This window comes from Canis lupus, chromosome 33 (assembly GCF_003254725.2).
Source record: "Canis lupus dingo isolate Sandy chromosome 33, ASM325472v2, whole genome shotgun sequence".
In the NCBI taxonomy this organism is placed as follows: Eukaryota; Metazoa; Chordata; class Mammalia; order Carnivora; family Canidae; genus Canis; species Canis lupus.
In genome coordinates, this window is record NC_064275.1 from 24,098,237 (window position 1) to 24,114,537 (window position 16,301).

The 16,301-nt window shown below is 46.7% G+C and overlaps 1 protein-coding gene and 1 long non-coding RNA gene across 2 annotated transcripts in view; both read right to left on the bottom strand.

Moving 5' to 3' along the window:
* The window catches only part of FSTL1 (follistatin like 1), a 52,675-nt gene that overhangs the window by 13,187 nt on the left and 23,187 nt on the right, over window positions 1–16,301 (bottom strand). Inside the window, exons 3-6 of the mRNA XM_025476132.3 lie at window positions 5,649–5,753; window positions 3,533–3,662; window positions 2,482–2,514; window positions 1,057–1,187 (exon numbers count right to left, since the gene is read on the bottom strand). Of these exons, the coding sequence (XP_025331917.1) occupies window positions 1,057–1,187; window positions 2,482–2,514; window positions 3,533–3,662; window positions 5,649–5,753 (399 nt within the window). The remainder of the gene's footprint in view (window positions 1–1,056; window positions 1,188–2,481; window positions 2,515–3,532; window positions 3,663–5,648; window positions 5,754–16,301) is intronic.
* Window positions 8,712–16,301, bottom strand: part of LOC125754245 (uncharacterized) — a 29,954-nt gene continuing 22,364 nt past the window's right edge. The window contains exon 2 of the long non-coding RNA XR_007407931.1: window positions 8,712–15,788. This is a non-coding gene — a long non-coding RNA (uncharacterized LOC125754245). The remainder of the gene's footprint in view (window positions 15,789–16,301) is intronic.

Genomic DNA, 16,301 nt, shown 5'->3' on the forward strand with positions numbered 1-16,301 from the left:
CCATGAGGTCCATAATGTCAGTTAGGAAGAGGAATTAAAAAAAAAAAAAAAAAAAAAAAAGGAAGAGGAATTCACAGATAGGGCTGGTATTGAGCATGTGTGGTGGCCACAGAGCTGCCAAAGAATCCCTCATGTGCTGCCAAGGAATCCTTCAAGTGTATGGGGTAGCTTCTGAGTCCAGGCTGGGTGTGGCCTGGGACAGGAGGCCCTGGAAGCACGTGAGAACATATACCCCTGTGGATGAGCATGAGGGCATCTACCTAGAGATGTGCATCTGGGGTAAAGGGGGCTTTTTGCTTAGCTGGGAATGTGGGTATCTGAATGTGTGTCTGTGAGTAGGCTGTGTCTCTGTGTGAGGAGTGCATCTCTGTATGTGGGATGTGTATGTCGTGTACATGGTCTGCTTGTGGTATTTTTACCCCTGGGTGTGACAAACATATGTGTGTGTGTCTGTGTTCTTGTCAATCAGCTGGAAGTGCGCCCTTAACTGCTTCTTCTAACAATGTCTCCAGCTCTCTGAAAAATCTACGTGCCATGGGAGCCCTACTCATTGCAAAATATTATTTCCAACCTTTTCCAAAGCAGAATCTCTCCTGTCCCCAAGTGGAACAACCTGTCTCCTACACTAAACGATGGGACAAGCAATATCTAGGTTCATGAAGAATCCTAGATCCATGAAATGCCAGTCCATTGACTTCTCCGATGAGGAGTAGCTCTACAGGCCAGGGACGGTCAAGCTAATGACTTAGAGAAATGATAAACTGAGGGGGAAGGAGGCTGAAGCAGCCTGGGTCTGGGTGAGATCAGAAGTCATAGTGTATCAACAGCTAGCTCTAGGAGGTAGAGGGTGGGGGATACATACAGGATAGGAGGACAGAGCCTGGCCATATACATGTGCAGTAGATCCCAAAGGCTCTACTGCCGGAGTCCCAATGATCAAGCTGGTCAGAAAGCAACTATCATGGCTTCATGGAGTGATGGAAGATGTGATCGGGCAATGGGAGAGGAAGTCTCCCCTTATCTGGGGCTGAAGAGTTAACCCCAACTCTGGATTACCTTAAAGTACTTGTCTAGGATTTCACTGTAGTTGCTGCCTTTGGAGAACCAGCCATCTGGAATAATCTCTGCTTCCAGCCACTGGATGATGCGACGCCGGAGCTCATCGCGGTTGGACTGATAGCAAACGACTGCAGGAGAGGGGAGGGAGGTCAGCTGAGCAGTAGGGACCTCAGTGTCACCCAGCAGCCATTCTGTGGGAGGTTTGGCGAATGGGGCTCTGCATATGGCATCTTATTGAATTTCCACAGCACTCCAGGGACACAAAATTATCACACATGTTTGACAGGGGTCAATACACGATGGACAACGTAAAGCGTCCAAACCAGTATTCAAGCTTATGTTTCTAAAAAAATTTATAACAATCGAGAATATTGAAACAAAGAGACAATGCTACTTAGGTGAGGAAAACATAGAGCAGAAAAATAAAGGGCATTTTCATTAACTTCAGGAAGCTGAGGGGGAAAAAAAATCAATCAATCAATAGCTCTCTTGGCTCAAAGCTGAGCTGAAATAATAAGTGAATGAAGGAGCACATTATAATTTTTCATGCCACCAGATTTTAAATTCTCTATAGCTTTCGCCTCTGCCAACTGGGTCTATCAAAACTCTCCTACTTAAAATTTTACACTGTCTGCATTATCCTTTGTTCTAAACTACAGAACACAAGGTCAAGAGAGGGCCATGCTGTAATCCTGCTCTGAACAGCTGTTGTAAGACACATGGCAATAACAGGTGGGATTGAAGGTTGGGTAGATGGGGGACAGAGAAGGGAAAGCCTTGGCAAGAGGAAATTCCTGGAAGACAACACACACTGGGATGTGCATAGGGCCCTGAGCCAGGGGAACAGAAATGTGGGTGCCACTTCCAAGCTCTGTAATTCAGGGAAATTCACTTAATCTCTCTAAGCCTCAATTTCCTCATCTATGAGGTCATTACAATAAAAATGACCTCATATTATTTAAAGAACTAAGGAAAAGCATACGATAAGATTCTGTACTTATCACGATGAAATTTTTATTTTTACCCATAGAAAACCATGGAAAAAGTCCTACTAGCATTTCCAATTATCTCCCGTCAAAAGAAGTTGTGCTTTCTGATTCCGCTAGTCCTGTGACATCAGCATGAATTACAGAGCACTGAAGGAAAGATTCGGTGGCTTTTCTGTCCTTTTAATGCAATCACTACTCAGCAAAAATGGAAAACACAGCCAACATTCTGACCCAACCAGCTGCTTCAAATGGCAAGCACAAAAAAATGCAGTTTTGCAGCTTTCCTGAGCTGTGTTGAGGAGTGACCAGTTCTGGGTCACAAGTTCTGACACACAGATCTTGTGAGCCTCAGCAGAGACTGTGAAACACAAAATGCCCTCACAAAAAGAATGTCTTTCCTAAAATGCACCCTGGAGAAAAAAGAGGCACTCACCTGGGCTGGCAGATGGACTCACGGATTTCTTCTCTGCAAATCAAAAGGAGGACACGCATAATACAAAGTGAAGACAAAAGAACATTTCTGTGTATTGCGAGGATTAAAACCATCCCATGTTAAGGGGGCCACTTACACCCTTTTCATCATTTTGTCCTGGGCCCTATCCTTTCCTTCTTCCAGGGCCTGAGCATGGGGTTTTTTTTCTTCGCTGCTTTATTTGACATTTTTGGGAATCGACCCTCCGGGTCTCATACCTCCTCCCGTGAGGCTGAGGGGTGGGAATGGGTTGCTGGAACTCTGGGTATCTGGAATAGGTTTCTAGAATCATTTTAGAGAGGGAAATAGAGTGGAGACTCACACGTGGGAAACAGTTTCTTATTTCACCAGGACAGGTCAAAGCTGAGAGGGGCTGAGTGGGGCTGCGGCTTGGCAGGCTAATTAGCAACGAGCTTGGGAGCCCCTCCCTCTTATCCTAATGGCAATGATTTGAGTGCAAAATAGAAGAAATATATACATCAGAGTTGAGACGTGCCCAAATTTAAAAAGTGAAATTCTGGGCGTCTGGGTGGCACAGTCAGTTAAGCATCCAACTCTTGGTTTCAGCTCAAGTCATGATCTCAGGGTTGGTAGATGGAGCTACACACCGAGCTCCATGCTCAGTGTAGTCTGCTTGGGATTCCTCCTCTCCCCCTGCCCCTCCCGACTGTACTCTCTCTCTAAAATAAATAAATAAATCTTTAAAAAACAAATAAAAAATAAAATTATCTGCTTTAAAAAGGTAAAGAATTCATTTAAACCCTTCTTTATTATTTTCCATTACTGATGTGGTACTCTATCCACTGCAGACAGTCCTGGAAGCCCCCGGGGAAGCTGATGCCGGAAACCCTGGGCAGAAGCCAATAGGCTCATGAGCGCCAAGAGCTGGGTGGCCTCTGTGGCTTTGGGTGCTGTGGTCAAGTGGAAAGGGCTCTGGGAAGCCAGGTCACACTGCTGTGTCCCCTGGCTCCTCTGGCTGGAGCTGGGAGATGGTGGTAAGAGCACACCTTACCTTTGCAGTGTCCATCATAATCGACCTGGATTTTGGATCCAGTGAGGCAGGCGTCTCGATGCAGCTCACAGTGGTTGAGGTAGGTCTTGCCGTTGCTGCCGCACACAGGCCTCTTGTGAGGTTTGCATTGCTGAAACAGACCCAAGGAGGATGTCCATGCAATCAGGGTGCCAACACACACATGCATGCACACACACACACACACACACACACACACACGTGCAGCCTGTGGGTGCACCCTGATAGGGAGCCTCAGCTCTGGCATCGGGAACTCTACCCCACTCGAGGTTGGAGGCATGCATCATTTTGCAGCCCTGCCTGGTCCCCTGGGCTGATCCCGGTTCAGGGTCATCTCTTCCATTCAGTGAAGAAACAGACCACCCTGACCCTATCAAATTAGCAGCGGGGGCATTTTATTAGAAGTCAGGAATGTGAATGCTCTGTCACTTTGGAGAAAGTCACTCGAGGTCTTTAGATGAACTCAGATCCTTTAAAACACCAACATTCTATGACACAAGAGCCAGATTGAGAGCAGGGAACGTGGAGACTGATAGGCAGGTGCACGCATGCGCACACGTGCCCACACACACCCTCCCTCCCTCCAATTCTTCAGTTCCTTCGGGGTTTAACTAGAAGGATTTTTGCTCTCTTGTTTTGTGTAGTATTTGGGGGCCATTCTGTTTTCCTCCTGCTCTCACAAGGCCTGTTGGGAGATGGGGCTGGAGACGCCTGGGTCTTTGTGAAGTGCTACAGAGAATCGTTACGGACAGGGAAATGGACTAAAGTTCACTTGGCAAGTCGGTTCTCTGTTGGCTATTTCAAGGGCCATGGCCACAGGCAAGCCCGGTGTCTTTAGGCTTCTTTGGTTTTTGAAAGGCTTGGTAAGGGGGAACCACGTTCAGCTCAGCCCTGATAAAGGTACCAAAGCAAGAAAGAGCAGATCTGGTAAGAAGCAGCATGGAACACTGGGAGCTGGAAGGTAGCCATGCTTCTCCGATTTTAGATGAAAATACCAAAGCCTGGGAAGACAAACTTCATTTAACCAATATCAATTACTGAGTTCTTACTAAATATTCCACATGCCAGATAAACATGGTCTCTTGTTTTCACAGTGTCCAGTGACAACTGACTTGCTCAAAATCACACAGATCTTATGTGGTCAAGGTGAGGCTAGATGCCAGGTTTCCTGACTGTAAGTTCAGGTTCATACCACCACACAGTGGCCAGGTACACCTCTGGCAAGGTCCTCCTAAGGCTCCCAGTGTGTCCTGTTTTCAGGTTTCTAAGCTGGGGGGTGGTCTTCCTTTCTGGACAATGCTCAGGATCCTTCACCTGGGAACTAAATTGGGTGTATTTATTTGCAGAAAGACAGATATAGTTCTAGGTTTGTGTTGGTTTGACAGAAAAGGGAAGGAAGGTATTTATGTTTGCCTGAAGAGTGAGACCTTGTTAGAATCCTACTTACAAAAGAAGTATTTCTCAAATGCTCACATTGCATTTTAAACCTCATTAAAAACAAGACCCACTAAAAAAATCTTCATTTCATCTAGTATTTTTCTAAAAAAATGCATATCCTTTGACGTGGCAAGCCCTACTGGGAGTCAATCCTATAGAAATAAAGCAGCAGCATTAAGGATAGTTGTATATCCTTATACTGGGTTTTACTGTCTGTAGTGGTAAACAACCTAAATGTCCATCTATGGGAAAATTATTGCATAAATATGATGTTATTACAAAATATTTATTATGATCCTATTTTTGTATAAAATAGGAGGGGAAACCCTGTATACTTATAGTAGCATAGAAAAAAAGTGGAATAATATATACCAAGCCATTAACACTGGTCATCTCAGACTAACTGGATTTGAGGGTTATGGGGAAGATTACTAATTTTATGTTTATACAAATGTATTAACTTAATAAAGCATTATTAAAATTTTAAGCTACAAAATCTTATAAAACTAAAATTTAAAAAAAAAGAATATCCCTTGTCTTTCAATAGATGACGTATGCTTTTATAAAGGTGATGAAATTGTTGGCACTGCTCTGCTGACAGCTGCTGCAGCAAGGTAGCCGTCTGGCCTATTGTCCTCTAGCTCGTGACCTCAGGACTTACCTCAATGCAGAGGCAGGTGGGCTCTCCCTTCTCCGTGACTGCACATTCCCGGCCGGCTCCACAAAACACATTGGCACAGATCTTGGATTTGCTCCTTAGTTCTTCCTAAAACACAAAGTCATAAAGGAAACCAGGTCACAGAGATGAGCCTGTCATGGCATAAGCCAATGGTGGCAGTTACTCTTCAGGCTCTGGTCTTAGTCTGGAGTTGCAGCTCATGGTTGCCAAAGGGTCCTGAAACAGCTAGAATCTGTCCCCAACAGCCAGCCCTGGACTTGCTGGTACTGCTCCAGCCCAGGCCCAGCTACCTCCGAGTCCCTCAGATTGTTTCTTAAAGAGCAAGAGTCTCTTTCTTATGTGCTTCCTTTCTTTTAAAAACGGTTACTGAATACCCCCCTCTATGCCAACACTACAGTAAAGAGCTATAAAGGCACTGTCTCTGTCCTCAAGGAGTGCCAGGACTCTCTGAGGAAGCTCACAAATAAAGAGACATTTAGAAATCAACATGCAAGTGCAGCAACAGGACACCAGGATCCGGAAAAGGGGGAAGGAGGGCGAGAATCAAATGAGACTTTCTAAAGACAGGATGCTTAACTAATTCCTAAAGGATGAGAAGAGTAAGCCAGACGGAAAGAGAGACCTGTGAGAGAAATATGGCTATCTGGAGGACCACAATCTCGCTGAGTGGTGTTCAAGGGAGTATCATTTCAAAAGACAAAAGAAGGATCACTAAACCATCAAAACATGGAATTGGTATTACTTGGTAGGGTCTAATTCAGCCCCTGTCCACATCTGCCTCTGGCTTCAAGACCAAGAGGGCCAAACCACTCGACAGACAGTAGAATTATCCTCAAACCCCGTGTGGTCAGACATTCCTGTTCAGACGTGTGCAGCAGAACCTACAGGGAGGGAGTGGTCCCAGTCTCTGCCACTGAAAATGAGTCTTTACAGGCCCTACTCTGTCCATGACACATTCCTTCCCTCCCATTGACTGGTGGCTAAAAAGCAGCCCCACCTCATTCGTCATGCAGGCCAGCAGCGGTGGTGGCTGAACAAAGGAGAATGTGATTCCTCCAGCCCTTGTGTGACTGCTGAGCAGCAGTCACCACAGGCCCCCAGGCCCCCCGCCCACTGGGGTAGCACTGGCTGTGACAAAACCAACAAAGATGGCAGGCGCTGTGGTGGGGGCGTAAAGGCAGACAGGGAGCCTCAGATGCCTCCCTTCAGGCCATGTCTACCATGTCATGCAGAGAACTCACACCCGCAAAGCTTGCAATACTAAAATTCTTGTAGTTGGTATACGTTTCCTATCTAAGAAGTCAAAGAAAACAAAAACAAAGTAGATACTGAGAGCTGAGGGCTGTGCCCAATACAGTTGGTCTGCTGCCACCTGGAGGCTGCTTTGCAAACTCCAGGTTATTGTTGTCTCTCCCCAGCCATCTTGCCTGTCATGCCGGGATCCCATTGGTCCAGAAACTCTTGCCACACTCACACTTCATTGGTTCAGATGCTGTTGCTAAACCCATTCTTTTTTGGATGTTGCTAAGGCGAATTCAATAAAGCTGGCAGGCGGGGAAGAGAAGAGGAAGTAATTCTCAGAATGCTGGGAAGCCTGGAGAGCTGTTGTTTCCTAAACCAGGAGCGGAGATAAATCAAGCATATTCTCGGGGCAGGGCCCTCCTAACTGTGCCTGGGAAGGGAAAAGCAGCTCTAAAAAGGAAGGGGAAAGGCTATTGCTGACCAGGGTAAAAAAAATCTCAGATAAGACTATATTCTCCTCTCCCCTTCATGAAATAACACTCTTGCCAAGAGATACAGACGAATAAATCCATAAAAGGACAAGCCCGGGCATATGCCTACGCTCTAAAGACACCAGTTCACAGCTCCACGGGCCGACCTTTTACCACTTAGCTGTGTGTCTCTAAGTAGCGACTTTCATTCTTTGAACCTCAGTTTCCTCATCTATAAAATGGGGGTCAGTCCCAGCCCTGACTTGTGCAGATGAAACGGTGTTGGGAAGGGCATCACAAACTGAAAAGCAAGCAGAGCTTCCTGCAGACTAGCCTGTGGCAAGTACAGAGCTTCTTTTACCTTCTGTTGCTGTTTTTAAAGTATGAAAAAGAAAAGCTTTAACTTCCAGGTTGAATTCAACCCAAGCCATTTTTTCAGAAATGGTCCTCCAAAATCATGTGAAGAAACAGATACTCTTTATTTAAAATAGAAAGCCTGGGGCACCTGGGTGGCTGATTCGGTTGAGCGTCTGCCTTTGGCTCAGGTCATGATCCCTGGGATTGAGCCCTGCATCCCTTGCATCAGGCTCCCTACTCAGCAGGGAGCCTGCTTCTCCCTCTCCCTCTGCTTGCCATTCCCCCTGCCTGTGCTCTGTCAAATAAATAAATAGAATCTTTAAAAATATAAAAAAAACTAAAAAAATAATAAAATAAATAAAGCCTAATATTTGAATAGTCCAGTTAAAATTTACAAAGTGTTTTCACACATACGATTTCATCTTACTGTAGGAACAACCCTGCAAGGACATGCCTATTATTAACCTCATTTTATAGATGAGGGAACTGAAGATCAGGAAGGTCAAGTAACTTGCCCAAAGATCCCAAAGCTAAAAATGAGAGGAGCTAGGATTCTAACCTGGATCTTCAGACAGCAGACGAGTACGTTCCCATTTATAAATACCTGGCTCTCTGCTTAGGTGATTTGGATTATACGTTATCTCCCTTAAGCCCTAGAATAACGCCATGAGTTAGACATCCTAACTTTCCCCATTTCATAGATGAAGGAACTGAGCCTTAGAGGTTAAGTAACTATAACACGACAGAGCTAAGATCCTACTCAACGAAAGGGAAAGCAGTTCCTTTATCCTTGATTGACTTTCATATCCAGAAGATTCAAGGTGAAGGAGATTATGACAGGGTGTGATTTGCATAATTAGCAAATGTGAGAAAGTGCTTACAAGTGCCTCAGAGAACTACATTTGAATTCCCACATCCCACCTCTGCTCCTTACATTGCCATGGCAACGGGCAAGGCACCTTTCCTTAGACCTCGGTTTTCTTTTTTTTCTTTTTTTTTTTTTTTTGACCTCGGTTTTCTCATGTGTGAAATGGGAACATTAATCCCCGCAAGGGGTGTGTGGGCATTAGAGGAGGCGAGCTGCCTGCAGCAGAGTGCCTGCCACTTGGCTGAGAGCTGCCGTTGCTACTGACTCTCTGGACAACTGCGTCATTGGGTGCTGTTACCACCTTGGTAGTCATGTCCCCACCCAGCCTCTGTCACCCTGGCATTCCAGGGTATTCTCAGGATACTGAGAGCGGAGGACTGGCTGAATGGAAAAAAAACAAGGGTGAACAACCCCCGTCCCTTCTTGTTTAAGACCAAAGAGAAAAGGGGGCAGCTCCAGTCACACTGGCATCCCTCTTTGCAGGTGGCACATCTGTCAATAGGTGGCAATCTCTCTCTTTGTCTTGCAGAACTCAACGCCGCAATGCAGAGATGCAGCCTTGGCTCCTGCAGCCCCACCCTCCCAGCCATCGAGATGTGGGGGTGGGAGGAGGGAGGGCGGGGTGGGGAGAGCACCCCACAGCCACAGGCAGCAGATACAAAGAACAGGATTTTTGCTGGCTTGGGAAAGAATGTCCCACCTGAAGCCGTCAATCTTCCCCAGTTGTTCCCACTCACAGGCGTGCTTTAGTGCAGAAAACAATGAAAATTTTCTTCCTAGAGGTGGCCTCTTTGTACCATTTGAAAGCTCTTCTCCAAGTCCTATCTTCTCGGGTAATGGAATGTCATGAGCACCCCTGAAGCTCCTAGAAAGTTCCTTGGCATGGTAGGTGGTCTTACGCCTCTGCTGAGTGGAGATGATGCATCTGGCATAAACCAGCTCATGGAACAAGTCTGCCTGGTGGGGAGGGGTGTGGTGAGTAAGGCAGAAAAGAAGCAGGGCAGCAGGTGAATGTGGTGCTTTGGAATATTAAGGTGTCTGGTCCCTTCCACCTCAGAAATTCAGACTCAAAGTGGAGGGCAGCCTGGATGGAGAGAGGCTAGAGGCACTAGTGGAGGGTGACAAGGGCCTAAGGTCCAATGCTAATATGAATTATAGCACCTAAACTGAGTGAGGCCCTTCACAGATACCTCTGTCCTCGCAGCATCTGTTTTTAGTCCCATCTCACAGATGGGGAGGGATTTAAGATTCAGAAAAGCTCCGCGACATACAGAGGCCACATGATGAGCAACAGCCAAGTGAGGACTGAAAGACAGGTCAGCCTGGCCCTGGAGCCTCAATATTCCCTTACAGGGAGGGAACAGTCAAGGGAGGGCGCTGTGGGCAGAGGGGACAGCTATAAGGGCCGGCACAGGGAGAGGCCACAGAGCACCATGCAGTTTTTTTTAGGAATTAGGTCCCAAGGCTATATGAGAATTTCATCTAAATAGACAACCACACTGGCATATGAATTGCTCTACGAGTGTGAGGTCACAGATGTGCAAACCCCTAAGTCGGGGTATACCTGTGAAAATGTGATTCACTGAGTGGGGTCAGGAGGGGTGTGTTTTGAAAATGTGGACACTGATTATGTTGATAAAAGTCAACAAAATACTTGCTTCCAATGGAGAAGCATCGGGTTTCTGGCTTTGACTTTCTGCATCATCTCCCTGACCTGCTTCTATGTTGTTTTCGTTACGTGTTGTAAACCATGTTCTGGGGCTTTGGTCTCGTGGTTGTTAAACTTCACAACGCAAACTCCCCCAGGTAAAGGGCTGACTGGGAACATTGTCAAATGTTACTAGGGGAACAGCTTTCTCCCTGGCAACCGTTAGCCATTGCATGATAATAACACTTTATACCTGTAGAGCAATTTCAATTAGCCTTAATTTTTTACTCTCATTTTTAATTCTCCAAATCCTTTAGGATAGGCAGGCAGGGGTTACCTTTAAGGCACTTCCAGACTTAACATCCAATGATGAAGAAGAAACTGAGGCTCATGGCTGCGTGTGACTGGTCTCTTCAGACCTCATAGTTGCAGAGCTGGGTCCTGGCCTAAGGTCTCCAGACTTTAATTCCAGCCCTCTTGCCACAAACCACTTTGCCTCATTACAAATCAAAGCTAGAAAAGGTGTTGCTGTGGATCCAAAGTCTAAAAGAATAAATTAGTTTTGCTGTTAAAAGAGATCCTTTGCAAGCAAAGTACAAAGCAAGTTATCTGCAAAGCTACCAGAAGAGGTGATGGTGCGTCGGGGTCTCTGGGCCAGCCAGCATTAAGTATGAATATAAACTACGCTTTGAATGTTTAAAAAAAGAAAGTCTTCTGAAGTAAAACAATTTCTGGAAGAACAGTGTGCTTTGGCAGGGGAGGAAGCTTGTAAGCAAAACCATAAAACCGTCAGCTTAATATATCATCATTTCACTAAAGTGAACTGGGTCAGCTCTGTACCCCCCATTCTTTTCTCCCTTCCCAATTTTCTTTTTGAAAAGAAAAAAAAAAAAACAAAACAGTCTTACTTATGCCAAGGTGGAATTCTGGCTCCCCTGGCCACTATTTTGTGACAGAGCGGCTTTGTTGACGTGAGAAAGGCTCTCCTTGCTTTGCCAGAATTAGTCATGGAAACTTCACAGGAACACCAGGGCCCCTCAGATATGCTGAGCACCACGAAGCTTGGGACAAAGGCATTCACAGAACTGAGGAGGGCAGGAGGCCTGGGTGGGGCGCAGGGTGGGACCCATTCTGGAATGGAACCCAGTAGCACAGGCTTGAGAAGGCCAAACCCCTTCAGGACCCTGAAATGTAGCTGGAGCACCATGTGACCCTGTTCTAAGTCCCTCCAATTCGTTTTGTCTGCAAAGGAATACACTGCTGCATCCCACACATGTGAAGGAAAGAGGCGGAAGGTGACTTCTAGCAGCTGTTCTTACGCGCATAGCCTGTGCATCTGCTGGGACAGTGTGCGTCTTGCACATGTGCTCACAACTAGTCCCTCACCTCAAGCGGAATGCACCAAGGCAAGATCTGGGGTCCCTGGATCCTGAAGTTTTAGCAGTTTGAGGGGCCCTCCATGAGAAAAAGAATACACGACTAGGACTGCAAAACTGGGCACCGGGCCTCGGGAAGGGGCCTTGTGCATAAGGTCGAAAACTAAAGCTTAATTAGCTCACAATAAATCCGACTCTCCACCTACCCTATTATGTTTTTCATAAGCAAGAAGGCTTTGGGGCCTTTAGCATATTAAAGTCCTCTTCAATATTTTATACACGGGTAGCCTATCTCAAGTGAACTCCAAGTGCCTGCACATTTTGGCTCCTGACACACCCACCGTAGTGCCCTGCCTGAGAAAAGCTGCAATAAATGTTTTTTACATTAAATTTCACTGGGAAGGAGGGGTGTTTGAGTGAGTGTCAATGCCAGTGGCCCGTAGCAGCGCTACTCAGGATGTCTGGGGGAAGATGTGGCCGGCCTTCGTGACATCAAAATAAGGGATGTATCACCCCAAGGATGAGCTTTAAGGTAAAAGAATCAATATGGACCCGTCATTGAAGAACTACCTAACTCTCCTTTGTATTAATTTCTATGTTTAGCTTCTATCACAGCTTATGGAATATCACGTTCCTGACATTTTCTTCTCATTGCGTGATACCGTGTTGTGTGTCTAAAAATTACTACTTTCAAAATTCAAATGGGACGAGGCTGTTTACGTCACCCATTGTCTTTATTGTCTCGCGGATTCCATCACATTCTCTAAGTGTTTGCCTCTTCAGCTGAAGGATCTAAGCTGCCACCTTCAGAGGGAGGCCCCCTCCCTTTTCCAGCTGCACAGTCACCATCTCTGGAACGCCTCCACCCCGCATCCTGAGGCCTTGAGGTGGCCCAGCCCCACCACGGCAAACTAGATGCTTGGTTTCTACAGAATGGTAAGTTGAGCTTTCTGTAATGGCCTTGTCTAGTCATTGTAGAAGTACAGCAGCACTTAGTAAACACAGAGTTAGAAATATGTTAGGCCCTCTCTCCCAGGACTGAGAAAAATCTCCCACGGGTCTATGAAGTCTGAGGATTCACCTCTGTTGGCCCTGAGAGGCTCTGACTTGAGCACCCCAGGGGGCTCTCATGCCTTCAGAACAACGGGCCACAGTGATGCACTGGGGGCGACACTGTCACACTGCCTCCCCAACTCAGGCACATCCAGTGTCTCCACTGTGACTGACGGGCCCTACCAGGCTCCCCAATATCTGCCTACAGTTCTCAGAGTGATCTCTGGGAGTTCCCAAGATATCCTGTTGGTCTTCCTAAGAAGTGCTTTTTGTAAACCCCCTAGTTGTACAATTGTACCCTTGTTTCTTTAGAATTCCTTGGTGGGACCTTTTAAGCTAAACCACTTTTTGCCCAGAATTAGTCTGTTGGGTTTCATTATGGTATTCACTTTCCATCCTCCAACTGTCTGCCCAAGACTTGTCCACTTTAAAGGACAATGTAGGGGGCATGGATAGTCTGACGGTGTCTTCTTCACTGAAGGCCAGGGCAAGTGAGTAAAATCCATTAGAAAGCATATTTGATAAATGTGGGTAGAAAAACACGAATGATAACAGCCTATGACCAGCATGATGCAAGGTCCATGTAATAAACCCCAAAGGAGGACGGCATCGCGGCCTCTACCCGCACAGGAGTTTCTAACCTCGTTGGGGCAACGAGACTCACAAAGGCAGATCAGTGGAGTTCTGAGTGTGCGTGTGGGGGGGGGGACTTCATGAATGAGATGGGATTGGAGCTGAGCCCTCACAAAGCCTTAAGCTGATAGGATCTGGATGGAAAAACTGTAGGTTTGGAGCAGGAGGGCCTTAGGACCAGTTCGGCAGATATGCGGGAGGAAGTGGGTGAGGCGGAACTGTGGGCACAAGGCAACAGGGTAGAAGGTGCCTGGGGTGGTGAAAGGTCTCATGTATGCTGGTGGCATGGAAGCAGAGGAAGGAGGGACTCAGGAGAAAATTCTAAAAAATAATGAGATCTGGCAACAAACAAGATAGAAGAGAGGAACGTGAGGATCCAGGGAACTGCCAAGACTCTTGGCTTTGAGAGCCAGTGTACCTGCCAAGGTCAGAGACGGGCAGAGGCGGGAGGGGTCGCTGGCGACGAGTTGGTTACGGACTCAGGTCTAAGGAGACACTAAGACGTCCTCCCGACGGCTGAAAGCGAAGGAGCAGAGAACACATCTGGGCCTGATCCATGTAGGAGGGGAAACAAGGCCAAGGGAACAGATGAGCTCAAGGAGAGAGGGTGGGAATGGAAGGCTGAGGGTGGCCAGGGAGCAGGAAGTACAGGCTGCCCGCACCCCCACGGGAGCTTTCCGGGGTGCATGCAACCCCGGAGCAGGTTACAGCGCCCCGCACGTCCTCCTGCAGTGAGCAGCCTGCACGACTGTAATGAGGGCTCTGAGGGCAAAGCAGCCAAGGAAGCAGAGCAGGCACGATGAGAAAACTGGGAGCAAGATTGGGATGTTTAGAGAGCTCCAAGAAACGGATGATGAATGCCATTGTATGAGAGAAATGATTTGGCAAATGTTGGGATGAAACAGCAAAAAAAAAAAAAAAAAAAAAAAAAAATTCCAAAAAAGTCTTTGAAACCTCTGCTGAAACCTGAACCAGCAGCCGGACCAGACGAAGGCGGGGAGGTCCTATGTCAGAACGGATCCAGGAATTTGGAGAGAGGCCCTGGACATAGCCCTCTCGGCCTCCCACACTGTGTGACTTAGGGCAAGGGCCTTGGTTTCCTGATCCATAAAAGGAAAGAATTGTAGATGATGCCAAAGTCCCTTAAACTGTTAAGATTCTTTTAACTGGAAAGCACAGGAATTTGCCATTTCAGATGTTCTTGAGTATCAAGGTTTAATCTCCCAAGGAAGTTAACCTAGACTTGCCCAAACTAGAGGCTGGTTATGTATAGAGCCTCCTGCCAGTGTTTCAGGGTCTTTGCTGGGTTTTGGTGGTGGAATTAAAGTTGGCTTTTGCAGTCAAAGAATTTTCATAAGCAATGCCTTTTCATTCCCTCCTGGGTCATGACAGAGGAAATCAGAGGAGTAGTAATGGGACCCCAATTGCATGGCCTGATTTCACTCTTGGTTGACTGGTTGGAACCCACTACTCCCTTTGAATGCCATTAATGACATTTTTATTCTATTTGTGTTTGCCTTGCAAGAAGAAAAGGGGAGAGAATGGCTAAAGGAAATTCACATGAGATTCACAATTCTTCATTCCTGCCAAGAACCTGTCACTAAAGTATGTCTGGGACTGCCAGTGCTCACATTTACTCAGCATCCATGCTCTAATTATTTCCACATGTAGTTCAAGGCAAATGGTTGATTAAAAGTAAAAAAAAAAAAAAAAAAAAAAAAAGCTCCAATACCCACACACCTAAATCCCAGTACCCTCCACTGAAGGGGGAGAGAGAGCTCCAGGGGCAGCTACAGGAGAGCTCTGAGAGAACATTTTGGAAGTGTCTCCTTCAGTGCCAGCCACATCTGGATCAACATCACCGCACATCCCCGCACATTCCCAGCACTCCATCCCAAGCCAACCCTCCACCTCCCCAAGCGACCCCAAGCACTGAACCAAACGGGATTCACATTCTTTGAACTTCTGAGTGGAATGTAGGATTTATTCCTGCTTTGGTGGAGGACAGAAGTGATGGATCTAGGCTAAAAGCTACAAATTCTCTCCCCCCCCCCCCCTTTTGCCCTAGGCTCTACTGAATTTAGGTAGACTCTGGGTAGTTCCCAATATCACATACTAAGGAAGACAGCCAGTGTGCAGAGAATCTGGGTACCTTCCCCAAGCTGGAGAGCAGTCCCCACCTCTGCAGCTCCACCCCAATCTGCATGTGGCTCCCCCTAAAACTGAAAGTGAACCCACTGTTCTCCAAGGTGCTTCACACTGATCCTGATACCGTCATCTACTGACATCTACTTGGCCATCTTTAACAAGGTCTTTGGCAGTGACCCAGTCTTCTTCCTGTTTCCTGAGTGATTTCATTGCTGATGTAGCCTCAAGATCCTTGACCTCTGCACCTCCAGGACCTCGCTTCTGAGGTCCCCTGGCTATGGGGAGCTTCAGGAGATATCGGAGAAGAGAGCAGGTGGCTGCAGCAGACTAAAAGAAAGGGTACAGGCTTCCTGAGGTCCTACATTTTGAAATGAAAACTCATTACCCTTTGAAAATGTCAGCACCATGAGGTATTGTTAGATGCCTCTCTAACCTTCAAATGGGCAGAGCATGTCCCACAAGACCAACCTAAAAAAATAATGTCACCATCTGGGAAATCTGATTTATTGTCTGGATTAAACAGATTATCCCTGTCCTTCAAGGCTCAGCTCACGTTACACAACTCCATCCTCGGTGACCTTTACCTTCTGAGTGGTATGAGCTCCTCCTTCCATCCCTACACGTTCATTCTTCTCTGCATGAACTTATTATTTTGATCACTTTTTAAAAAATATAACTGATTATGCAGACTTTGTCTTCCCAGCTGAACCTAAGTTTCTAGAGTTCTACAGTTTTTTGTAGGGGGCACTTGGGTGGATCAGTAGTTGAGCATCTGCCTTCAGCTCAGGTCATGATCCCGGGGTCCTGGGATTGAGTCCCACATCAGGCTCCCCGCTGGGA